At 34.3% G+C, this 27388-nt stretch overlaps 1 protein-coding gene across 1 annotated transcript; it reads right to left on the bottom strand.

The window, feature by feature from the left end:
- Window positions 1-1320: 1320 nt before the first annotated feature.
- On the bottom strand, window positions 1321-26391 carry LOC105741253 (UDP-glucuronosyltransferase 2A3-like). Its single transcript, XM_012513207.2, has 4 exons — window positions 25642-26391; window positions 20895-21043; window positions 3449-3580; window positions 1321-1326 (listed from the first exon to the last, which is right to left on the bottom strand). Exons 1-4 carry the CDS (start codon window positions 26363-26365, stop codon window positions 1321-1323), a joined length of 1011 nt encoding a protein of 336 aa, XP_012368661.1. The 5' UTR covers window positions 26366-26391.
- Between the last annotated feature and the right edge of the window lie 997 nt (window positions 26392-27388).

Below are 27388 nucleotides of genomic sequence, written 5' to 3'. Positions count from 1 at the left end.
AGTGATAAATAATGACATTCACCATTCCTTACCATATACTTGGTCCACATATTAGGCTAATGTATTAGTGCAGCTATTAAATGATTAATTTCATGCAAAGCAAACTGTTAAAATCAAAACATAATCTCAAATTCTAAATTTTCATTGTGGGCAGAATATTGAAATTTATTATCAATCATGATTACTCACTGTACTCTGACTTTAAAAATTAAATAATTAACTCTAACTCAATAAATATTTATTGAAGTTAAGAATTTCACAAAATTGTATATCTTTTGATATTTATTTTATTTTACTTACAAATATTTTTATCAGATGTAACATTTTATATTAGAAAGTAAAAGGGTCATTCTATTGATCTGTCTTTTGAAGTTTAATGGGCCAAATCCATGACTCACTGGTAGGGCACCTAAGAATATTTCTTGAAAAAAAAAATGGAAAATAGATTGTGATTATCTATATATGATCAATAAAAATGGATTTAGAGCTTTCATATTGTGATGCATTATTACTGTATAAATTCATATTTGATTCCTACAACATTTGCCAAGCTAAAGAGCTGATTTTTAGTACACAAGAACATCATCATTCCTACTCTCATACACTGATCTACTGTGATGGTGGTTCTATGTTTGTATGACCCATGGAAAAGTAGGAGTTTGACTCTTGTGAGTTCTATCCACTCATCAAATTCCATGGACACTAAGCTTCCCAAGGATTCCAAGCACAATTATCATGTCAATCAAAGGTAAATTTTAAATGGAACTATGGGTAGGGTATATTTAGAATTAATAACTCCCTGGTAAAACAGCAAAGGAAAGCTCAAATGAAGACATTTCCTGTTGAAACCTTGAGTTTCTCTCTAATAAACAGAAAAACTCGCAGTATATGAATGTAACTTTAAAAAAATTGTTATCATTTGCCATATTTAATGTGGACACAAACAAAAGAGGATACTTGAAAATAAGATGAAGATGGGTTCTCAGTGAGCTCCTTAGGGCAGGAATTAATATTTTGCCCAATTTAGCACTTTGCCAATCTTATATCTACTGCCTCTTCATCCTCTTTTCTTTTTTAGTAAACTTTTGATAGAAAAATAAACAACACTTTGTGACCAGCAGTAGAGCACTTGCTACACAGGCTAGCAGGAACCCAATCACCTCCAAAGAGTGGTACTGGAACCAGGAGAGGTCTTGGGCTGCAATACGCAGGTGCTTAGCACCTTTGTGGCACATGACAAACTCGATCCAGAAGACTGCTCGGTCCAGGGGCTTCACTGGCTGTTCATGGTGAATTCTTGATAACCTCATGGCATTCTCTTTATAGCTAGAGAAAAGAAAGAAAAATGTATTGTTTAGATTGAATGCAAGAAATGTTCCTCTTTCCCTGCAGGCTCTACAACATTTGTTGTTGTTTGATTTCTTTATGATACCATTCTTTCTGGTGTGAGATGATATCTTAGTGTTGTTTTAATTTGCATTTCATGATTGGCTAGTGATGTGGAGCATTTTTTCATGTATTTATTTGTTGGTTGTACTTCTTCCTCTGAGAAGTATGTGTTCATCTCAGCTGCCAATTTCTGGATTGGATCTTTAAATTTTGAGGCCCTGATTTTTTTAGTTCTTTATAAATTCTAGATAGAAGTCCTTTGTCTGGGTGCTTATTAGTTAAGATTTTTTTCTCAAAGTTGTGGGTTGTCTTTTCACTCTGTTGGTTATTTCTTCTGACATGAAAAACTTTCAATAAGAAAAGTTCCCATTTGTTCTTTCTAAAATTTCACTTGCAGTTTGAATTTTGTTCATGAATTGTTTGCCTACACCATGTCTTCAAGATTTACACCTACTTTCTCTTCCAGGAGATTTAGTGTTTCTGTTTTAATGTTTTAGACCTTTAATCCATTTTGACTTTAATTTAATGCGTGGTGATAGACCTGGGTCAAGTTTTTGTTTTAGGCATTCAGAGTGGCTGGTTTTCCAGCACCATTTGTTAAAGAGGCTACCTTTCTTCCAGTAAACATGTTTGGACCCTTTGTCAAAGTCAAAATGGCTGAGTGTGCTTGTAGTTGCACCTGCGTCTTCTAACCTATTACATTGATCCTTAGGTTTTTTTTTTTTTTTCAAGTACCATGCTGGTGGTATCACAGTAGCTTTCTGTGTAGGTGGGAATAGACTTCAGTGTCTGAAGCAAACAAGCTACCTTAGTCCTGAGATAAATAGCACTTGGGAGACTGTAAACTGGTAGATCAGTCTGATCGAGTGGTGAGAAACTGAATACCTTGTAGACCCTTCTCTAAAAATGTAAAAATAAATAAATAAATAAAATAAGAAACATATGGAGATTTAAAACAGGGCAACATATATTTATGCTATTCAACTGATTTATCAAATATAATTTTGTCATTTATTCTATCAAATGTAATGTTAGACCATAACCTTTTAACTTTAGATTCCTTGATTTTTTTATAATCATTTCTTCTTCCCATCATCTGTTCATCCGTCTTTCCTCCCTTTTCTCTTCATTTTTGTCTATATTCCTACATCCTTGCCTCCTTTCTTTCTTCTCTGTATTATCTCTATTTTTTTCTCTGTTATTCTTGTCTCCTATATTACTGTCTTTCTTCCTTTTTTCCCTTCTGTATCTCTCCTTCATTTACTTTAGCAGGGCATAATTATTTACTTTGCTTACAGCCTATTTTTATGATGTATTTATTCAAATTTTGATGAACATTCACACAGACATTTTCCTTGGGGACAAAAGACATCCTTTCCTTTCAGTACAAAACACAGAACACTCCAAAATAACAAATATAAAAAGATATTCTCAATTTTAACACATTTAGAATATGTCACTTACTCAGTATATAGAATTTAAGTACTCTGTGAATGGAATGAGTGGTAGAGTATAAATTTAGGATAATTAAATAGCTTAAAGAAGAGACAGGATGCTATTTGACAATTATAATTTCAATTGTTAACCTCAGAATATTCAATTTTGAAAGAATAGGTAAATCTAGATTTCTGCTTTGCAATAAACTTTGAATTTGATTGAATATAATACTGAAGAATTTAGAATTATTTTTGAGCATTTATCCTTTCCTTGATGTATAATTTCTTTCTTATCCTGGACCACAATGGTAACATCCTTCAGAGGACTAAGCATTTGTTAGTGCAAGTAAATATATTTTGAATATTTTGCATTTTTATTCCATTAAACACAAGTGAAACCAAAAGTATTTTCCACAGTAACACAACGTGACAATGATTAAGGTGGCAGACAATGATATGTGACTAAGCTGTCCAATTTGGTGCTCTGCACAATCCTACTTAAGCTTGTGTGAGCTGTATACAAAGAGCAGAGAGTATCACTTCCCCCAGGGAAGAGTGTGACTTGTTCTGGTCTCTCTCCAGAGAGTGAAAAAGTGCTGAGCAGGATGAGAGGGTGTACTGACCTTCTGTGGAATCTGTGCAAGGGCTGAGGCAATGAGATTGGCTTTTTCCTTTGTGAGGTTTTTCACCACTGTGCCCAGAGAAAACACCACAATACCTTCTTCACAGGAACTCTGGACAAATTCTTCCATTTCCTGCAGAGACGAATTCTTTTCATTAAAATGTGCAGCATTTGGGAGGATAAAGTGAAAAGAAGTGTAAGAGAAATGGTTAGACTGTGTTGTAGCTTGTGTCTGTATATTTCCCTAAGCCTCATGCACTTAGAAGTTGAGCTTTCAGAGCTGGATGGATCTAGGGTGTGTATTACTGTGAATAAGGTTGCCCCCGGTCTGGGTGTGGGTTGAAGTGCAGAAAGGAATGTATATATGCCTGAATGACACATAAAGCATTAGTTTTAAAGACAGGCTTCTGTTGCTTCTGCTTCTTCCACTAGTTTGCTGTTTCTGCTGCTGATTTTGTTTGGTCCTTTCTGCTTTTAGCAAGCCCTACCCTGCTTTCTACTGCTTTATAACTGTGATGATGTTTTGCAATGCTACCCTACCTTAGAGCCAACCCATAATGGATTATCTAGTGTTTCTTCTGCAAATTTAAACAAATCAAATTTGGACTTCCTTGTCAGGACTCAACCTCAGTAGAGCAAACAGGAAATGAAAAATTGTCAGAACTGTTTTGGAAGGATAGTTTCTTTAACTGCTACTTGGGCTCAGATACATTTTATGTTTTGTATCTTTTTTTGTATTTAGTATATGGTCTACACAGTCTACATGGTCTCACTACACAGATTGGATTCATAGTGAGCCTCCTGTTTTCAACCTCCCAAGTTCTGGGATTATAGGATTGCATCACCATACCCAGCCTCATTTGCTGTCTCAGCATGCCCAGGGAGAGAGGAGAGCATGACAGGCTAGGGATTAAAACCCTGGCCCCTGGGTCTGCCTAAGCAGGTGACTAAATCTACTGATCTATCTGTCTTCCCCTTTGTTTTGTATCATTTTGAACTGTCCCTGTTGTTGCAGTGCATATATACCAATAGAGAGTGTCTTGAAAAAATAAAAGGTATGGTATGGAAAAAAATACAATCACTAAATTGAAAGAAAAACTCCAGCTGCTGGATCATGGCAGTCTGAATTCTGGGCTTGGGGAATCTTGGTCATGTGATAGGATGGTGCAAAACTTTTGAAGTTTGAACACAGTGAGAGAAGTATAATCAGGTGGATTTTAAGGTTCAAGATGATCTGATTGGAATGTTCCCAAGATCCTGGAACTGTTGCCTCTCAAGGAAACAAAGTTCTGGCAGGATAAAAAAGACAAATTCAATAAAGATGTAGAATTTATAAAAAGAGTCCACTATGACCCCATAGTCTCCTTGATCAGAAAAATTGGGACAACACTGAGTCACAAGATGTTACAGTACAGGTTCACTTATGTCCTAAGTCCTCACTGACCTTGAAGGTCTATGGTCAAAATGTTGACTATCCTTGTAACCCTTCTTCTTCTCTAATTTTTTATTTGCAAACTTAAGTTGTTAACCATCCAGAAGAGAAGATAATAACATTATTATCCTAAAACAGGACAGTTAGTTTAACATTACTGTCTGTCTGAATATCAAATGCTTTAGACATAACAAGGAACAGGTATTTCCCAACACTCATTGATATTCTAAACTTTAAATCCCTATAAAATGTGAAAAAAAACCAATTGTAGATTGTTACACAGAAATGTAGTTGCCAAACCATGCACAACATTGTAGCAGGACAATTCTATGACTTTTTTCTTGTCTTTTGTTTCTTTATTACATTTTTATAAACAAATATTTACTTGAGAAAGAGCATAGCAATAATTGATATGACATTAGAAGCAGTACATATTTAGAAGACCAGAATGATAGGTATTCCAGGCATGGTTTTAGTATTGCCTATTGCAATCCTCAGTATAGTAGCTTTATTCACAGACATCAGCATATATAGTTAGTCAGGTTGAGAATTCTGACAATTAACTGCTACTTTCACAAACCTGATGGAGATTCTAGGACCGCTGCCTTAACCATCTTACATATAAATGTATGGTTTTGCCCCTGCCATGTTTCCTAATTTTTCTCCTTGCTCTCTATTTGTTGTTTAAACCTTAAGTTCTTGCTTTCCATTTAGCTGTGTTATACTTTTCAATTTTTATTTCTTCTTTTGAGTTCTTACACTAGGTAGACTATGTGATTTATATGCATGTGAGTCTTATTTATTTCACTTATGAGTACATCTTCAAGTTGCATCCACTTATATATGAAGGCTTCAAGTTTATTATTCTTTAGAGCTGAGTAATACTCCATTGTATACAAAAAGATCAACAATGTATAGTGTGCCTAAGGAGAGTCACCAAGAGAGAAAACATTCAGTCACACTTTTACAGAAAGCAAACTGGTCAAATAATGGCCATGAGGCATCCAGATGGCTGACACTGACAAAAGAACTACAAGCTATTGTACATGATTTCAGGGTTCCTGAGGGAATTTCATGAACCATGTCAGATAAAAAAGATACATTTTTAGTTTCCTGGGTCTTGCTTTAACTTAGTCTTAACCATCCAGCAGAAAAGTACAACAAAGAGGTATAAAAATTAAAGCCATATTAATATACTGAGATGTAAAAGGCTGAAGTCAACAACTTCTGACATTGCCAGTTCTGCTGATAACCCACTACTAATATGGACTACTGGACTATATTGGGTTATTTTGCTGAATTCAAGAACGTACAATATTTGAATGGCAATGGAACACCCATCACTGACAAAACAAACAAAACTATGGGCATATAAGTGAAAGACCATTTTGTACTGAAAAAATGTATATATATATATATATATATATATATATATATTTGTATATACAAAATTGTTAGGCTAGTTATAAAGCTATTTTCTCTTAGTTCAGTGAGAAGAAAGATTTGTACTAATAGTGTTTATACATGATATCATTTCTGCATCTTGTACTCTGAATAAATACTACAAAGACAACAATATGCCATGCATTAATTATTCTAACTTTCCTAATAACATGCTTTGAAACTGCCCTATTACTTTTTCTTTCTCATGAAAATTAATAAAACGATGAGTGTGGGAACTCCCACCTATTCCTCACTTCCAAGTCCCCTCTCCAGCCAGATTTCAAGTCTGGAGTGAGTGTGGGAACTTCTGCCAGCTCAACAAACCCAATACCCCAGGCCCTGCACCAGGCCTCCTTTGGAGCCTTGCAGTAGAACTTCCTGCAGAGACAGTAGGAGCCAGATCCACCCAGCTAATCCAGAAGCTGAATATCTTTCCAGAGTGGTACACCTGATTCACCTCTCTTAGCTACAGCAGGAAAAAACTGAGCAGATCAGGCAAACCAAAGAAAGGAACATCTAACCAAGTTCAAAGCTGGTAGATCCAGACCTGGTAAGCTGAGACACTTTGCAGGATCCAGATCTATGAAAGTGTCCTCTTTTTTACTCTTGAGCTACAAAGGTGTCAACAGGTCACCAGGTGAATGAATCTGCATGGAGACCGCAGGTACATCAATGGAAAGGGATCAGATAGAATTTAGGGAAGCTAACTTAAATACAAATTCTCAATTTAATATCTGCTTAGGTGCACATAGTATTTGCTCTTTCTGTCTCAAATACAAACCCATTAGTTACAATAGTTTGTCACATGCTAAGTTTCTATCCATTATTAGTGTTCCTAATTGTAGTACTGTAAATATAAAACAAAAACTGACTTAACCATATAATCTCTTGGGAAAGAATTTTGGTAGGTGCTAATATTATAACTGCACCAAAGATCTACACCAAAATCGGAGGACAGTGCTATTCAAAATGACAGTGAGAAGGTGCAAAATGCAATCTCAGATCCTGAACCCACACAGAGCAAAGGCAGGAGACTCAAGCACAGAAGGAATTGAGAATCACACAGCTGAAATATATGAATTAATAGAGTCAGAAGTAAGGAAACAACTGCAGAAAGGTATAGAGGAAATCAGATCAGAAATAACCTATGAAATAAAAAAGAAAGGATAACTATAATAAAAGAATTAATAACTGTTCTAAAGAAGAAACTGATGAAAAGTTAGAGGAGTAAAGAAACATGATGGAAGCTTTGATTGAATGAAAAATATAGGAAAGAAATAGATCACATGAATTAGAGTCACAGAGATACAGAGGAATTTAAAATCTCAATCACAACCTGGAAAAGCCATTTGAGTGAGAGTGAAGGTAGAGTTTCAGATCATGAAGACAACATCACAGCTAGTGAAAAGATAAGATCTCTTAAAAAGAACTAGGAGGCAGGAAAAAATAATTCATCTTCTCTAAGACCATGCAAAGATGAATAATGTGAGACTAATAGACATCAGTGACAAAGAATAATTCAATACAAATGATATAAAAAGTATATGGGCAGAAGCAATAACAGAAATTTTCCAAAATATGGGGGGAAAATCTGACATTGAAGCAACAGAAGCATATAGAGCTCAAAATAGCATCAACTCAATTAAAAACACAGCCAGACATATAATAGTCAGCATCCCAAAATGCAGCACATGAAAAATATACTAAAATCAGATTCAAAAAAGAAACACGTCACATTTAAAAGAAAACCAATCAGAATAAAGGCAGATTTCTCTTCACAAACTATGAAGTCAAGAAGAGCACGGAGCAGATTACTTCTAATGTCTATGAAAACAAATCCCAGCCCAGACTACTATATGCCACAAAATTCTTTTTCAAGTTTGATGGAGAAGTTAAATACTTCCACAACAAGGAAAAATTAAATGATTTCATGATGACAAAGTCAACACAATACAGACTATTAAAGATATTCTAGAGAAGGACCAAAATTAACAGAACTCTGTGAATGAGAACAGAAAGAAACCAGCAAATAGAGCAAAAAATTAGGCAGGAGAAAAAGGGATAAGCAACAGTAGGTAAATAGCATGTCAATCATAAGTCAATACATCTCACTTATAACCATCAGTGTAAAAGTACTCAATTCACCAATTAAAAGAAATAGACGGGCACAGTGGATTAGGAAGCAAAATCCAACGATCTGCTGTATACAAGACACATACTGAACTCATAAAGAAATCCATAGGCTGAAACTCAAAGGGTGGAAAATAATATTACATATCCCAGCACCTCAGAAAAAAGCAGGGGTAGCAATCCTGTTCTCAGACAGTGTCAGCTTCAGAACAAGAATGATTAAACGAAATAAAGATAGTCATTACATACTGACTAGAGAAAAAAATCAAACAGAAAGAGGTAACATACATCAATATGTATGCACCAAACATGGGAGCACCCAACTATATAAGACAAATCTTTATTGATATGAGAAATCTAATATCCAATACCACAATATTAAGAGGACACTTTACCACCCCTTATCACAAAAAGATAGAAAAAAGGTAATAAAATTAGAAAACAAGTAGTAGAACTCAACCAAAACTTGGAATAAATGGACTTGGTGGACATATACAGAGTGTTCCACACAGCCACAGCTGAATAAACAATATTTTCAGCTGTACATGGGACTTTTTCTAAAATGGACAACATACTAGTCCATAGGTCATGCTTAAGTTTATAAAAGAAAGCAGAAATTATAATATATATCCTATGCATATTATCTGACCAGACTATAAAGAAACAAAATAAATGACAAAAGAAACCATAAAAATGCCACAATTTACATGGAAATTAAATAACATCCTCCACAGCATCAATGAGTCACAGATGAAATTAAATGAGAATTTAAATAATATCTAAAATTCAATGAAAATTCAATCACAACTTATTGGAATTTATGGGATGCAATTAAAGCAGCTCTTAGAGGAAAATTTACAGTTGGTAACTCACAATTTAGGAAAGCAGAACAAGACCCTTTAACGCTGTAACTCAAAAGTCTAGTAAAGGAACAGCAAATCAGACCCAAAGCCCAAAGATGATAGAAAATTATAAAGATTAGAGCAGAAATTAATTCAATCGAGACAAAGAAAACAATTCAAAGATTAAGAATCAAAAAGCTGGTTCTTTCAAACACTAAATAAAGTTGATAAGCCTATAGCTGACCTCATCATAAAGAGGGGGGAAAAACCCTCAAATACAAGCAAGAAGGAATGAAAAGAGTGAAATTACAACTGACCCAGTGAAATTCAGATGATCAAGAGCTACTTTGAGAATCCTTACTCTCACAGAATAGAAGACACAGAAGAAATGAATCGATTCCTGGAATGGTGAAAATTATCAAAATTGAATCAAGAAGATGTAAGAACTCTCAAAAACCCAATAACAGCCAATAATATACAAAATAAAAAAGCAAAAATAAAACAACTTCTAACAAGGAAAAGTCCAGATCCCAATGGATTCACAGATGAATTCTACAAGAAATTTATAGGACATAAAATCTCAATGCTCCTCAAATTCTTCAAAGAAATTGAAAAGGAAAGCAATCCTCCCAAAATCATTCCAGGAGGCAATGATTTTACTGGAGGCAAGTATTATACTGATACAAAACCAGGAAAAGACACAGTTAACAAGGACAACTGCAAGCCAATCTTCTTCATAAACATAGATACAAAAATCCTCAATAAAATCCTAGCAAATAGAATACAGCAAATCATCAAGAAGATTATGCACCACAACCAGGTAGGATTCATCCCAGGGATGCAACGATGGTTAAATATATGCAAATCTATAAAGGTAATACTCTATATCAATAGAGCCAAATCCAAACAACACAAAATCATCTCAATCAATGCATAAAATGCTTTTGACAAAGTCCAACACTCATTCATGTTCAAAGTTTTACAGAAAAGTAGTATAGTTTTCAATGTTATAAAACCATCTATGACAACTCAATGGCTGACATAATTCTAAACTGGGGAAAAATGAAAACTTTCACAATCAGATCTGGTGCAAAACAAGCATGTCCTCTATTACCACTCCTATTCAATATAGTTCTGGAATCATTAGCTAGAGCTATTAGACAAGAGAGAGAAATAAAATTAATAAAAATAGGTAAATAAAAAGTTAACACATTATTTGCAAATGACATGATACTTTACTTGGGAGACCAAAAAATCTTCACCAAGAAGCTATTAGAATTAATGCACAAATTCAGTAGCATAGCAGGTTGCAAAGTCAATACCCAAAAGTCAATAGCATTATTCCACACAGATGACAAATACACTGAGTTGAAAATTAGAGAAAAAAATGCCTTTTAAATAGCACTGTGGGAGCTGCCATCTTGGGTGCCCCCATGTATGCGCCTAATCTCAGCTGATCTACCTGAGACCCTCTGAGCGCCAGCCCTATTACCTCATGCTGCCCCATATCTGCTCTGACAAGTTAAAATAAAATATGTGAATGAAGAAAAACTCACCAAACTGAAGATACAAGTGCATATTAGTGGGAAAGGAAGTGCTCAAAGAAAGAAGGTGGTTCAAAGAACAGCCACAGCAGAGGAGAAAAAGCTTCAGTTCTCATTAAAGAAGTTAGGGGTAAAAGATATCTCTGGTATTGAAGAGTTGAATATGTTTACAAACCAGAGGACATTTATCCATTTCAACAACCCAAAAGTTCAGGCATCTCTGGCAGCAAACACTTTCACCATCACAGTCCTTGCTGAGATGAAAAAACTTAGAGAAATCCTACACAGCATCTTAAACCAGTTTGGTGCAGACAGTTTGACTAGTTTAGGGAAACTAGCTGAAGCTCTGCCCAAACCATTTGTGGATGGAGAAGCACTGCTTGCTACTGGAGAAGAGGACAATGACGAGGTTCCAAGTCTTGTGGAAAGTTTGAGGAGGCTTCTAAGAATGCAGCAAACTGAACTGTCAGCTTCTGAAAAAGATCAAACTTAGAAGAAATTACTGAAAGCTATTTTATATTATAACTGCTTTTTAAAATTGTTTTTGTTTAATGATCTGATAAAACCTAGATCTCTAATATTTTTTAAGACCAAGAGCCTTGGACACTACAGCTCTTTTCAGTTTTTGCTCACATACAATTCATTTTTGCAGCCAATTAAGATGGAGAATCCTGGGAATAAAGTTTGAAACAGAATAATGAAAAAAATAGCATCGCAGAAATTACACACTTAGGAAATAACCTAACTAAAGAAGTCAAAGATCAATTCAATTAAAATTGCAGTGCTCTGAAAAAAGAGATCACAGAGAATTTCTGAAAATGGAAAGATATTCCCTGATCCTGGATAGGAAGAACCAATATTGTGAAGATGGCCATACTCCTGTATTTGTTATACAGACATAGCACAAACCCTATCAAAATATCAACAATGTACCACACAGATCTAGAGAAATCATTCCTAAAATTTATTTGGAACCAGAAAAGACATAGACTAGCAAAGTCAGTCCTGGGAAACAAAGACAAGTCAGGAAGCATTACAATTCTTGACTTGAAACTATACTGAAAAGCTACTGTAATAAAATCATCATGTCATTGGCAACAAAATAGATCTGAGGATCAATGGAATAGAACAGAAGATGTCAAAGCTACTACAAACACACGGATCCAATTTATCTTTGACAAAGGGACCAAACATGCCTACTGGAAGAAAGATGGCCTCTTTAACAAATGTTGCTTTAAAAACTGACTCTCCACAATAAGAAAACTAAAACTGGAACCAGGTCTGTCACATGCACTAAGCTAAAATCAAAATGGATTAAAGATCTAAATGTTAAAACAGAAACACTAAATCTCTTGGAAGAGATAGTAAGAGGAACTATTGAAGACATAGGGATAGGAAAACAGTTCATGTACAAAATCAAATTGAAAGAATAACACTTGAAAGAATTAACAACTGGGACCCCCACTTATTGAGAAGTTTTTGCATGTCAAAAGAAATTACCAAAAAAGTTAAAAGACAACCCACTAATTGGGAAAATATCTTTACTAATAAGCACTCAGACAAAGATCTCTCTAGAATTTATAAAGAACTAAAAAAAATTAGGGCTGGTGAGATGGCTCAGTGGTCTAAAGCACTACTTAGAACAAGTTTAGCAAAGCACAAGGACCGCAGTTCAATCCCCCAGCACCACATGCCAGCCAGCCCTGCCCCCTGGTGGGCTGAGCTGGCCACACACACAAACATAAATAAATAAATAAATAAATAAATAAATAAATAAAATTTAAAAAAAAATTAGGGACCCAAAATTTAAAGACCCAGTCCAAAAATGGATATCAATTATCAACACACACTTTTCAGAGGAACAAATTCTAGTAGCTAATTAATACAAGGAAAAATGCTCCACATCGCTAGCCATCCATGAAATGCAAATTAAAGCAGCACTGAGATACCATCTCATCCCAAAAAGAATGACTACCATAAAGAAATCAACCAACAGCTAAAGTTGGAGAGGCTGTGGGGGAAAAGGAACACTTCTCCATAGCTGGTGGGAATGTAGACTGGTATATCCATTAAGGATGTCAGTGTGGAGACTCCCTAAAAAATTAGGACTGGAAATCCCATTCAAACCAGCTGTCCCCCTAATAGAAACTTTCCCAGAAGAACTTAAAATATTATATCATAGTGATATATGTGCACATATGTTTATAACAGCACAATTTGTGATAGCCAAATCTTGGAAGCAAACAAAATGCCCATCACCGTGAGGAATGGATAAAAAGATCTGGCATTTTTATACAATAAAGTATTATTCAGTAATAAAGAATGACAAACTCAAGCCTTCACATATAAGTAGATACCACTTGAAGATATACTCAAAGTTGAAATAAATCAGGCCCACATGTGTGAATATCATACAGTCTTCCTAGTGTACGAACACAAAACAAGAAATAAAAATTAAAAGGTGTACCACAACTTAATGAAAAGCAAGAAATTAAGGATTAAGGAATGAAGAGAGGGCTAAGAGAAAAGCTAGGAACCATGGCAGGGGCAAAACTGTACATTTATATGCACAAGATTATTAAGGCAATGATCCTTAAAGTCTCCATCAGGTTTTTGAACCTAGCAGTTAATTGGTAGAACTCTCAGCCTGACTAACTGTGTATGCTGATACCTTTGAACTAGGCAAATGCACTGAAGATAGCAATGTGTACTACTAGGGCAATGCATGGATTCTCTGTCATACTAGTCTTCTAAAAGTGTACTGCTTCTACTGTCATATCAATTACTGTTATACTCTCTCAAGTAAATGTTTGTCTAAAAAAAGGCAATAAATGAAAACAACAGGCAAGAAAAAATGTCATAAGACTGTCATGCTTCAATGTTTTAGATGATTAGACTTCTAAATTTCTGTGTAAAATTTGTAATTATTTCTATAGTTTTTACTATTTTTAATTTTTTAAAATTTTTATCTTTTTTCACATTTTGTATGGATTTAAAGTTCAGTCTATCAATGACTGATATAAAATACCTGTTCCATGTTTTGTGTAAGGCATTTGATATTCAGACAGATACTGATGTTAAGCTCAGCAGCCTACGTTTTAGGATAATAATATTATCAAACTTCTCTCCTGAAGGGTTAACCACTTATGTTTGCAGACCAAAAAATTAGAGAAAAAGAAGGGCTTCAAGGATAGACAGCATTTTGGTCCTAGCCCTTCAAGGTCCATGAGGACTCAGGACATAAGAGAACATGTACTGCAGCATCCTGTAACTCAGTGGTACTCAAAGTTTTCTGATCAAGAATATTATGTGGTCGCAGAGGAAAGAGATCGACCATGTAGAATATGCCTAAAAAGAGCATCTTGGACAGAAAGCATTCTCTCAGGCTTTCACAGAGAGCAAATTGGCCAAGCAATGATCATGACTCATCCACATGGCTCACACTGACAAAAGATCTACAAACTGCTACACAGAGCTTCACGGTAAATATTGAGGGGATTTGACTGACCTTGTGAGATACGAAAGTTACATTTTTTGCTATATAGGTTTTGCATTGTCTTGATCTTAACCATCCTGCAGAAGAGTATAAAAATGAAGTATAAAAAAAGTAAAGCCATATTAATATGCTGAGCTATAAAAGGTCAAGTCAACAATTTCTTACATTGCCAGTAATGAAGATAACCCACTACTATTATGAAGTACTGGACTGTATTGGATTACTTTGCTAAATTCCTGCACTTACAATATACGAATGGCAATGGAATACTCATCTCTGACAAAAGTAAATAAAGAATAGGGATTTAAATGAATGACCATTTTGAGGTGAAAAATATATATATATATATTTGTATATACAAAATTGTTAGCATAGTTATAAAGCTATTTTCTCTTAGTTCAATAAGAAGAAATTTTTGAAATAATAGTGTTTAGACAAGCTATCATATCTGCATCTTCTACTTAGAATAACTACTACAAAGACAGCAATGCACAGTGTATTAATTATTGTAACTGTTCTACTAACCTGTTTCAAAACTATCTCATTGCTACTTCTTTCTCAATAAAATTAACTTAAAATAAAAACTAAAAAAAATATATAAATGAAAAAATCCAACAGAAATGCCTGAAAACAGAATAACAATAAATCAAACATACAGTGAATTGCAAGTCTTAGCACTAGGCAGGATTCAGAAGAAAGGGTATCAGGATTTGAAGACAAGGTAGATTAAGAAAGTATTGATACATGAAAATAAAACAAAAACCATGTAAATGAAGCCTCAGAGATCCTAGACAGCCTTAAAGAACAAATGTAAGGACAATAGGCCTTGAGATTGGTGTCAAAATATGAGGTAATGATATACAAAAATCTACTCAGTCATATAACTGTGCAAAATTACTCCACACAAGGAATGAGACATTTTCTGATGTTGTTAATAATTGCACATAATGAATATAGTCTTAATTCACCAATAAAAAAGGCACATACTGGCAAATAGAGTCAAAAGCAAGATCCGTTTACATGTGCCTTTCAAGAGACAAACCTCACCTGTGGCAATAAATGAACTGATAGAAAACAAAAACAAAGAAACAAAAAGAGTAATCCGTGAAGGATCTGGAGCCTGAAGATTGAGAGCAATAGCAACATTTATATCTAAATTTTATATTTAAAATTCACTTTAAAGAAAAACAATAGCAACATTTATATCTAAATTTTATATTTAAAATTCACTTTAAAGAAAAACTGTTCAGAAAAGACAATAGAGCTCAGAAGATAAAGGTAAGTAAATAATTCACCTGGATAAGGTAAGGACTGTAAATGTATAAACAGTAACTGCCGTTAAAACCTATGTCCTGAAACAAATATTACTCCACATAAAAGGAGAAACCAATGCAATAATAGGGGATGAATTTGGATGCTCATCTCTCATAGAGGTCAAACAGTTGACAAGGAAACAAATAAGTATCAGAGCTAAACTATATTTTACATGAAAGAGGTTGAACAGATATCTACACTATGTTACAAGCAACATCTGATTTATGCATACTTTTCAGAATTTTGTGAAACATTTTCCAAAATTGGCCACATTTTAGCCCAAAAAAGACAGCTTCATTAAATATAGGAAACCAAAATTCTTTATGTATTTTTTCAGATTACAGTAGACTTAGAAAACAACAGCAAAAGAAACTGTAGAACTTGCATACATAACAGGAGGTCGAAAAATATGCTTGAACTCCAGAGGTTCACTGAATAACTCAAGGGAGAAATTTTAACAATTTCTTCATAAAGTTATATTGAAAGGAAGATATTTCAGATACATTTTGGCATAATGAAGCTACTTGTATAGCTGAAGTTTATAGCAATTAGTGTCTATATGAGAAAAACAGTTATCTCAAATAAGTATCACAATGACATACCTAAATATCCTAATAATAGAAAAAGAACCCAACCTGTAAATCAGCACAACAATGAAATAAGTTCATGAAATTCTTGAAAAAGTGAGATTAAAAACAAAGATGGCATCTTTTGTATAACTTTAGAGTTTATTTTAGAGTAGGCAAACAATATTGAAAATCATCAAACTTAATAAAAATGAGAGAAGTCCCATAATATATAAGATTTGAAATAAAAAGTGTAATTATAAGAGACACAACTGAAATCTGGAGAATTATTTGAAAGTATTTGAGAAATTGTACTAGAGTTAATCAGAAAATCTAGAGGAAAAAAATGGTTCAATTTGTAAATATATATAACCTACAAAATTTGCAGCAAAAAGGTGAGAGAGGATCTAAAGGAACCAAAAACAAAAACTGATATTGATGCAGTAAGAAAAATGCTATTAAGAAACCCTGATTGAATTAATGATTTTTTTTACCAGATCTCTAGAGAATTTATCTTAATGTTTTTACAGATAAATGAGGTCATAAAAGAGAACAAAGTCTTCTAAGTTAATTGTATAGATATAATATTGCTCTAATATCAAACCAAGCAAGCAAGCAAGAAAGGAAAAGTCACATAGACTTTGTCCTATGGATGCAAGGAAAGATTCACATACTAAATCAACAAATTATGAAACAATACATAAAGAGAATGAATGAGAAAGTAATCACATCATGTCTATAAATTCAGAAAGCTTGTAACAAAATTCAGCATCTCTCTATTATAGCAATGCTGACTAAAAATAACCAATGAGCGAGAAGTGGTATTGCAAGCCTCCTAGCATTTGCGAGGCTGAGGCAGGAGGATCATTTTCAGATTGAGACCAGCATGAGTTGCAAAGTGAGCTGAGGCCACCCTGAGTTGTATAGCGAGGCCTTGTCTCAAAAAGACAGAAAGGAAGGAAGGAAGGAAGGAAGGAAGGAAGGAAGGAAGGAAGGAAGGAAGGAAGGACTAAAGAAAGAAAGAAAAGACAGACAACCAGCTGGCCAGCTAGCTAGTCAGCAAGCAAGCAAGCAAACAAACAAGATATTGAAGGATATTACCTCAAGCTGATACAATCAATATGTAAAAAACTCAAAAGCAATGAAACATTAAATGGAGAAAAGTGAAAGCATTTTTCATTTAGGAAAAATCCAAAATGTTAACACTCTCCACTAGTGATCAATGCAATATATTATTTAAAAGTTAAGTCAGAGGGGCCAGCGAGAGCTCAGTAGATTATGCACTTGCACAGGCAAGCTCAGAGACCAGGGTTCGATCCTGGCCACCACAGGCCTCACTGACCTGTTCCCAGGCATGCATGGGGCCAGTAACAGAGACCAGGTGTGGTGGTACATGCCTGTAATCCTAGCGCTGGGGAGGTCAAAGCAGGAGGATCATGAGTCTGAGCTGTATAGTTACATCCTGCAACAACCAAATAAATGAAAATAAATAAATAAATAAGCCAATGCAATCTGCTAGTTATAAAAAAGAATTCAGCTATCTCTATGAGGTAATATGACTTATTTCACAGAAGACAGAAAAAACTCCAATTAATTATTTTTATATTTGGTGAGCAATTCAGGAAAATGGCAGGAAAGAAATTCAACACACAGGGGCCAGGGAGGTGGTTCAGTAGAATAATCGCTTCCCTTGCAAGCACAAGGACCTGTGTTCAATTCCCAGTTCCCTCTACAAAAAAAGAAAGAAAATTCAACACACACACACACACACACACACTCACACAAAATAGCATTCCTATATAGCAAGAACAAAAGTACTAATTGAAATTAATTCCATTTGAAAATCATCAAAAAATTAAGTGCATTAAGAATGAATTTAATGGAAGAAAATTACTTGACAATTGAAATCAAAGAACAGTGATAAAAGAAATTGAAGATAATATGGAAAAATTGAAACACATCCTTTGTTCCTCAATTTAAAATAACACTGAAGGGGGCCTGGGAGATAACTCAGTAGAATAAGCACTTACCTGTTAAGTGCAGGGTCCTGATTTCAATCCCTGGTGCTGCAAAAAGGAAAATAAATAGCTAAATAAATAAAATAAAACAACACTGAAGGGCTAGTCAAATAGCTCAGTGGATTAAAGCACCTCTGAGCAGGCACAAGGCAGGGGGAGCAATCCCCTGACCTGCCATGCCAGACCAGCTACTGGGGCGTGCTGAGAGGGCAATTGAGACTGGGCATGGTGGTGTGCACCTGTAATCTCAGCTCTTGGAAAATTGTAAACTGGCAGATCACTATGAGTCCTACCTAGCAGTGAGACCCTGAGCACCCTGTAGATCCTTAAAAACAAACAAACAAACAAAAAAAAAACCCCTAACAATATTCCTTGAATAATTACAAAAAAACACTAAAATTCGTATGAAATCAAAAAAGACAAAGAAAAGGCACAATAATACTGAGTAGAAATAGTAATGCTGGAGGCACCACAAAAGCAGATGGTATGATTTACTACAAATACTGAAGGATGAATAACGTGGAATTAGTAAAATGACAAGAAGTAGAATAAGGTCAGAAGAGAAGACATAGAAAGGAACACATGCACCTACCAACCTCTGACTTGGGACACATGGACAAAAAACGTGTTGAACAGATATTCTCTGACATACACAGCTGGAAAACACATTTATCCATGCAGAAATTTGAAATTAGTTCCCTATTTTTGTCATGAAGTAAAACAGATGAAAATGGGTAAAGAATCTCTATATAAAATCGGAAACTTAACATTGATGGAAGATAAAAGAGGAAAACATGTGAAATAATGGACAGGAAAATTCTTTCTCAATAGGACTCCAGTAGCACATGAAATAATTTCAAGTATCAATAATCAGGGCTATACCAAAGTTGAAAATGTCTGCATAACCAAAGAGGTAACATAGTGAAGACAGTATGTAGGTTGATAGAAAATCTTTGCTAGCTAGCCTTCTGTTAGAGAGTACTTGCTAGGAAATAGGAAGAAGTCAAAGCAATTTATGGTAGAAAACATCCCCCACGAGTCAAATGAACTGAATAAACACTTCTCAAAAGAAGATCTACAAATGGAAAAATGCTGAAAATCTTTAGCTCTAAGAAATATAAATATCACACTGTTTACAGATTCCATATGATCCCAATAAAATGGATCTTTATGAATGAAAAAAGAAACTCAGAATTCTGGCTTCAATATGAGGTAGAAGGAGCCCTCCTAGGATGTTGGTGACAATGTAAATTAGTGAAACTCTTAAAGAAACTTTTATGAGGATCTGCCAAAAATTGAATAAAGCTAAAATGTCTCACTCAACTGTACTTGTTTTGCTTATATATCAGAAAGAACTAAAAACAGAGTATTGTAGTGATATATGAATATCCAGAATTATATTTCTAATCTGGGGAATACTATTACTATGAAGAGATAAAAGATTCAAAATGTCATACATATAAACAATGGAATAGTCAGTCACAGAGAAGAGTGAAATCATGTCACTTGCATGAAAATGGATGGAACTAGAGACTTGCACATAAGCTGAAATAAACCAGACTCAGAAAGTTAATATTGAATATTTTTATAAGATAGAGGGACAAAGAAATAGATGATGGGAGAGAGAGAGAGAGAGAGAGAGAGAGAGAGAGAGAGAGAGAGAGAGGACTGATAGGAAGGTAATGAGAGATAATGGAAAATATGGACATGCTGCTGCTTTGAAGAAAAAAATACGAAAGGAAGATGTCCTTGGATAGAAAATGAACAAGATGTGAGGAACACATGTTCTAATTTCTCAAAGTGAACCTCTCCATTAAGAATTAGTAATATATTTAATAATGCTCTCACTATATTATATCCTATTACATTTTTTGTTTCTCAATAGTGCTCTATCCAACATTTCAGACATATTCAGACTTTAATGACTTCATGTTATTTCTAATATGTGTTTATACTGAGGTCATCTGCTACCAAAAGTATTTCTAGAGATCACCTAAAAACTTCATAGGCTCATAGAAGTAAATAGATGAAAATCTACCTTATCACCCTTAACTACAAGGTTACTTTCTACTGTTCCTAAGACTGTAAAGTTCAGCACTGTGCACAAAATGTCCTAAAACTAGAATCTCTGAGCACTCACTGTTGGATTCAGTGCTTTCTGTCAGTACTATTTTCCTCTTACTTTTCAACATCTCCACAATTCAGTAAAAACTCTCATGAAAGAACTTTCTCCATTAAACTCTGGTAATTATTCTGGTTTTTGACTCCTTAAGCTTGTAAGGATTGTAGGAGTCTCCATAGTGAACTCCATGACTGGTTTCCCATCTCTCCACTCCAACACTCACACTATAGACACAGAGCATGTTAGTAAACCACTTGAATAATTTTCTCCTTCATCCCAGATAGAAAAAGCCAGCATCACTGGACCAACATGAGGAGGGAAATAAATCTAGAATGTCGTGTTAAAGGCATGAAACAAAACCTCTCTCTTAATGAATATGCAAATTTCAAAGAAAAACCAAGTATTCTTTTTTTTGTCAGAACCAGGGATTGAACTCAGGCCTTTTTGCTTGCCAGGGAAATGCTTATTCCACTGAGCCATCTCCCCAGCCCTAGACCAAGTATTCTAAAGTACATAAAACAGTCCTCAGCACAGACTCACTGCAGGTAGAGGTTTCGCAGGTTTGCAGTGCAGTCCTCCAACAAATTCAAAATTAGGCAAGTATGGTCGAGGAAATTCAAAATCCCAGTATGTCCGAATTAGCCAAATCTCAGCTTTACCCATGGTCTCACACAACGTAGTGGGTCTTCCTGAAGAAAGCAAAATTCATGTATAGTAAATTAGTGCATTTAGTTACCGAAAAGAAAAACAAAAACTTATCAATAGTTTCCTTACAAGTCATTACAGACAAGAATTAGGTCTTGTAGTATTATTATATGATATGATATTGGAAAACGGGGAAGGAAGAAAAGTGGGAGAGGAAGAGGCTGTGACACAGAGGGAGAAGGCTGGGGTTATGGGTTGTAAAAGAAAAGAAACGTGGAAGTATCATTTAATAACAATAAAAGATCTAAATATTAAGTGTGCCTACAGCTACTGGTAAGTTTAGCAGTATGTCTTCCTCTCTAGTTAAATGGAAGAAAACAGAAGAGCTCCATCACACAAGCCTCCAGTCATCTCACAATGGCTTTCCAGTTTTTTGTTCAAGACTATGCGCTTTGTAGGTTATGTCATTGGTAATCACACATGTCACTGAAAGATCCACCAAAAACAGTCCATCGTTTTTTCTGAATCACATCTCATTTCCTGGATGTGAGGGAGATCTGGCTGCAACATCTGTCACCCAATTGATCGCCAGGGTTGATTCGGCTGATCTGGCTGGCTAGGCGAGTGTCCCCTTCCTCCCTCAACGATCCATGTGCGTCCCTCCCGAAGCTGCGCGCTCGGTCGAACAGGACGAACACCCCTGATAGAGGAGGAATGTTCCTTGGTCAGGGGTATACGAGTAGCTGCGCTCCCCGGCTAGAAGCTCCAAACAAGCTCTCAAATCTCATCTCCTAAACTGATCTGACATTCTTACTTCAGTTAAAATAAAAATTCTCTCACTATCTCAGATTCAGCGTGAACTTCTCATGAACGTGATATGTATACACAGATATCACCAGTACTACACACTACTGTTATTGATATGTGTTGTTTGTGAAAGGGACTTTTCTAGGTATTAGCCTCAAAGTTTTGTAAAGAAAAATGTGTGTTTACAAATAATAAAAGGAATAATTTCTGTACATTAAAAACATGTTCTCAAATGGAAAAAGTAAAAATTGAAAGAAGAATTTTATATTATTTATGTTCTACTTAGGAATAGTAATTATCATATATGTCTAAAGCAGGTGACATGTTTTGTTATAATCATTTAATAATTCTTGAATATATACACAAATTTTTGTAGTCTAATGCTTTTAGGTTGGTAATGAAAAAGCACTGCCCAAGAATATGGAGCTTGGAATTACCAAACATTGGATGAGAATTGCAGCTTATATTTCTGCAACAAATTGTTTATGCTTTATTTCAAGTGCAACACAACCTGCCCAGATTGTTTATGCCATATATGCACTTTATGTGCATAAGCTTTAGACAACATTTTAACAATATCCATCCTTAAATTATTCATTAAAATTTCATGTTTAAAGCACTGGCTCACAGTTGCAAACAAGAAGTCAATAAAACTTAAGAAAAGGCATAAGTCCTAAATAAAAAACATAGATTAAAAAATCTAAAGAAAAGATATAAAAATTTTGGCAAATGAATTTAAATGACATTTGAAAGAGTATTCATAGACATTAAAAAGAGGCTAAGTTAAACTAAACCAGTGTTTAATTTAAACCATTTGTATTATATAGTCACCAACATGCATAATTGCATTTTTTTATTTTATAGATTTATACTTATATCAATGTTTGCATAATTACATATAATCAATAATTGATTCTTTCAATCACACACTTATTAATTGAATTTCTTATAATTACATTGTTCAGACTGATAATTTTAGAATGTGTACTCATATATAAATATAATTATATTTTATAATTGTAGTTTAGAGAAAACATACATTTTTATATTTATGAATAAATTTGAGTTGTTAAATATTTATTGTTGGAATCTGTTACTTTAAGGCTAGATGACTAATCTAATGAGATATTTTTTAATTTAAAGACATGGTGGTAACGAATTTACAGAAATGTTTTACTGTTAATGATTCATAAAGTAGAGTAATATTTAATGGTTGATGGCTATTAATCTTGAAGTATAGGTCATGCTAGCTAGGGTGATACTGATAAACAGATACCTAGTCAAACCTAAGGATTAAGTTCTTTTAAATATCAGGTGAGAATGTTAATATGTAAATTCTCTAATTTAAAAAGACAGATATATATTCTTCATATCACCTTGACCTTCTGTAGACCCAATACAAATAAATATCCAAATTAATGAGCAAAAATGACCCCTAAGAAGCACTAGGGCAATAAGACAGCAGTAGGTGCATTGACACCTGAAGGACCAGTAAGCAGCATTGACTTCACAATACTTCAGAGGAATGACAAATGTGCATGTATTGTGCAGTGTCGTCTTGCTCATTATTTATTGCAGCTTATGCTGTAGTGTCAATTTCATGTGAGGCAGATGTAACAGTAGTTCAAACCAACAACAATGGATGATTTTAATAAATTTGGTAAATTCTTCAAACAGTTGAGCATAAAATGGGTCAAATATGCTATCAGATCATGTATGTACTGTGAGACACACAGTTGAATAAACAATGAACCCGAATGTTTCTCACGGTAGTTACTGCAAAATCTGAGTTTCATTAAATGAAATAATAAATACTTCCAGAACGTGTCTGGCATCACTTGGAAAATTTTAAATACAACTCAATTTGAAATATCTAATTGGTAACATAAAGTACACATGAATTTATAAGAAGGTGGAATACAGGAGACAAAACATAGAAGTACAACATTTGTGATTGTCAGGATGAGAATAGTAAGTGAAGCATTTCATTTTCTAAGATATACAAAGACTGAATAAACATTGAGCCCATGAAAAATCCTGATTATTGTGATGCATGTCTATAATCTCAGCCCTCTGAAGGCTGAGGCATGAGGAGTGTCATAATTTCTAGGGTAGCCTGGGCAAAATATAAGTTCAAGGCCAGCATAACTACATAGAGACACCCTTTCTCAAAAAAAAAAAAATCCTAAAAGATGAAAAAAAAAAGAGTAGTTCACTTATAACTAACGGGCACCTATGCTGGTTACAGTAGTGACTTAATATATTCTGAAGTGATAATTTTAAATATTTACCTGCCTTGCCAGAAGTAAAACAAGAAAAAGAAAATAGGTGATACAGTTTCGAAAAGTCCATATTTAACATAGAAACAAAAATTTAAAATAAATGTTACTAAAAATATTATAACCCAAAGTGTGACTAATTACCTGAGTAGAATAATTTTGTAGACAATATAATATCAAAACAAATTTCTATAAGAATAAAATCATTAAATTTTTAAAGAGATTACAAAATAGTATTAAAGCACAAAAAGTACAAATGATACAGATTCACTAAACAAAATATGAATTTCACAATATTTGTTTTAATATATAGAATTGTCTTCAAATTCCTTGTTAATATTTCTAGACATATACATTCAAAATTGGAAGAAAGAAAATAAGAAAGAAATGTACAATAAATTCAAAAGAGAAGGAGAAAGACTGAAAAAAAGAGGCAAAACAAACAGCATTAACTGCTCTTTTCATAGACTCTTTTCACAGCTGTTCAAACCAACCTGCTTATACACATAGATACCTCTTCCCCCCCACCTGCCTCTTGTGTCCTTCTCAAATCAGTAATTCCTTCATTCAGAACAAATTCATTTGATTTTCCCAGTATCTAATGTACCCTTCAGATTTTATTTTCTCTTTCAGGTTCTCACACTTATACTACCATATTAACAAGAAAAAGAGACAAAACTGCTATTTTAAGCAATACCTATATTTAGTATTTGTGGATCATATTGACTGGTAAGAGTAATTTACTAATAGGAGATGGCTCTCTAACACTACTAAAGAGCTAATAAAATTAAAAATTAAAAATCAGACCTTTCAACTTGAAATGTTGAAAAAAATCTTAACAGCATGGACAAGTCGAATTAAACACAGGTCAATTCAAATGTATTTTAAGCTACCAAAGTTAAATAAGAAAAATCTTATCCAAACAAAGAAGAGCTAAGAGACTTAGTTTATCTGTTTATCTAATTAACTTTCTATCTAATGATGCTTTAATATGAGGCAAATCCAGAAGAATGGACAGGTCCAGTTTTAACTGAGAGGAAAATTATAATTGGAAACTAGTAATCAGTGATTATCTGAAATATGTACAAGTGCAGATATGATACTATTGTAAAAATAGTTCATGGCAGTTTATTTTTAGAATACAGGAAGAAGATTTCATACTCTTAAAACTAACATTTTTTTTTTATGTAGTAAGAGGCAACATGTCCTGGGAAAGAAGTTTTATACTAGTAATACTGTGTTCTATGTCTGACAAAAATGATACCTTTTATTGGGTTAACCTGAACTTTGTATGACTTTATTTGTCTACCAATAGACAAACAATCAGCAATTTGTCAAGTATTCTTACAAAACTAGTTGTGGACTATGTGAAATGCATACAAATGAAAAAGTAATTCTTCTATTTGCTTCTTATTATGTTAATGAAGAATCATTACACTCTCATAGTTTTAAGAGAAAATAAATGTTTTGGAAACATTTTTCTTTTATTTTTCTATGCTTTTCTTCATTCCTATGTGACAATGAAAAGTAGCTACATAAAATTCAGAGTTTCTTACCTAATGCTTCACTGTAAAACTGATCCCAAAACTGAAAGTCATACTGCTGGATCCAGAAGTCAAACAAAAATGAAATCAACACATTTTTTACCCTTTCCATAAATGTCATTCTGCTAGTGAGTCCTGCCATGGGAACAGGCACATAGGAAGGTGGAGCTGGAAGCTGTCCACAGTATTTCTCTATGGGATAGCCTGTGAAGAACCTGAGCATGTAGACAAAAGGGATATCCAGCATCTCAGCCACCAGCTCCCCGCAGAGTATCAGAGGGTCTGTAATCATCACATCATACTTTGACTCCTGGAGCTTCTTCATGAGCAACTGGTTGTAGGCTATATTGGAACAGAGAACTCTCACATCTTCAGTTGATTTAAGAAAGAGTTTCTGCAGTAGTCTTCCTGATTGCCAGGATGACATTGTTGGCATGACATTCCCAGCTAGGTCTAAAAACTCATTGAGCACTGCCTCAGTGGCATTTTTATCGGCTGGCATAGAGATCACTTCAAAATGAAATGCTGAAGGCTTGCTGTAGTCAATGAACAAACTGTTTGAAGGAGTCAGAACTGTCACCTCATGTCCTCTTTTCACGAGTTCCTCCAGAATAGTCCTCAGGTTGAGCCAGTGGCTCATTTCACAGGGCCACACCAGCACCTTCCCACACAATCCCCACCCAGCACAGCAGAGCTGCAGCAGCAGGATCATAGAAGCGCACTTCGCAGGAACCATGCTGGCATCCCCAACACACTACTCTCAATAAGCCCAGTGTGTGCTAGTGTGAAAGGGCAATTTAGATGCCATGAACAATTAAATATTAACTTACTGTGATAGGAAAGTATGTATGTGAAAGAACTTTGAATTATTGATTCTACACTTGATTTTAGCCAAAGGGCTAGGAAGGGATGTCAAAAATATTGATTGGAAACTTTTCTATATCTCTTGTTCAGGAGGTAAAAACCACAAAAATATAAGTAAAAAATGAAAATCGGATACTCATAGTACTATTTTAAATGTTATGATAGGAAAAAGAAGATATTTAAATTAAAATTTATATGTAAATGTAAAACTATTTTAAGTAAATATAGTAAAAATTGGTGAATCCTTTTGGAAAAACAGTAAGGTTTGCTTTCTAATTGGTTCTATTTGCCTCTAGGTGACAGGCACACTAAACAGTGAAAGAAAAGAAATAACAAAATTGTTAAAATGTTATGGAAGAGGGGACAGTAGACTGGAGGGACAAAAAATAAGCTCTTATTATTTTTTTTTTATATTCAAGCAATAATTTGTATAATTTTATTCACATAATTGAGCATTTTATTCTGTCTTTTCAGTTTTAAGTTCTTTTCCCACAATGCGCCCATACTTTTACTATGTCAGGAAAACCATACAAATGAATGGGTCATTTTGTTTTCTTTGAACTACTTTAGATTTCATAAATAAGGAGTGATAAACATGAGACATACTGCAGGTGATTATGCCTTACACAAATGCAAACACACGCAGTGTCCTGCCAAAAACTAGTGTAAAACTCTCATAGAAGTTTGAAAGAACACAGCCCTCTTATTAAATTTTATTTTAAAAATTAATGGCAAATCATATTAAGGGCAATTTTAGTCTTTATATTTATATTCCAAGAATTTGAAGAAGGGAGAGAGAGAGAGAGAGAGAGAGAGAGAGAGAGAGAGAGAGAGAGAGAGACAGAGAGATAGAGACAGACACAGAGACAGAGACAGAGACAGAGAGACAGACAGA

The sequence above is a fragment of the Octodon degus genome, unplaced genomic scaffold, assembly GCF_000260255.1.
Source record: "Octodon degus isolate 3935 unplaced genomic scaffold, OctDeg1.0 scaffold00365, whole genome shotgun sequence".
Taxonomy (NCBI): Eukaryota; Metazoa; Chordata; class Mammalia; order Rodentia; family Octodontidae; genus Octodon; species Octodon degus.
The sequence above is the reverse complement of the archived record's forward strand: the minus strand, read 5'-3'. Positions and strand labels throughout refer to the sequence as shown.

Bases quoted from the DNA above. Each gene is read 5' to 3' on its own strand.
- LOC105741253 (XM_012513207.2), bottom strand. From the start codon at position 26,365: ATGGTTCCTGCGAAGTGCGCTTCTATGATCCTGCTGCTGCAGCTCTGC. The intron at 21,044-25,641 runs GTAAGAAACTCT...TGCTTTCTTCAG, and splicing joins GTTTTACAGTGAAGCATTAG to GAAGACCCACTACGTTGTGT. The intron at 3,581-20,894 runs GTGAGTCTGTGC...TCGTCTCTGCAG, and splicing joins CTGCGAAACCTCTACCTGCA to GAAATGGAAGAATTTGTCCA.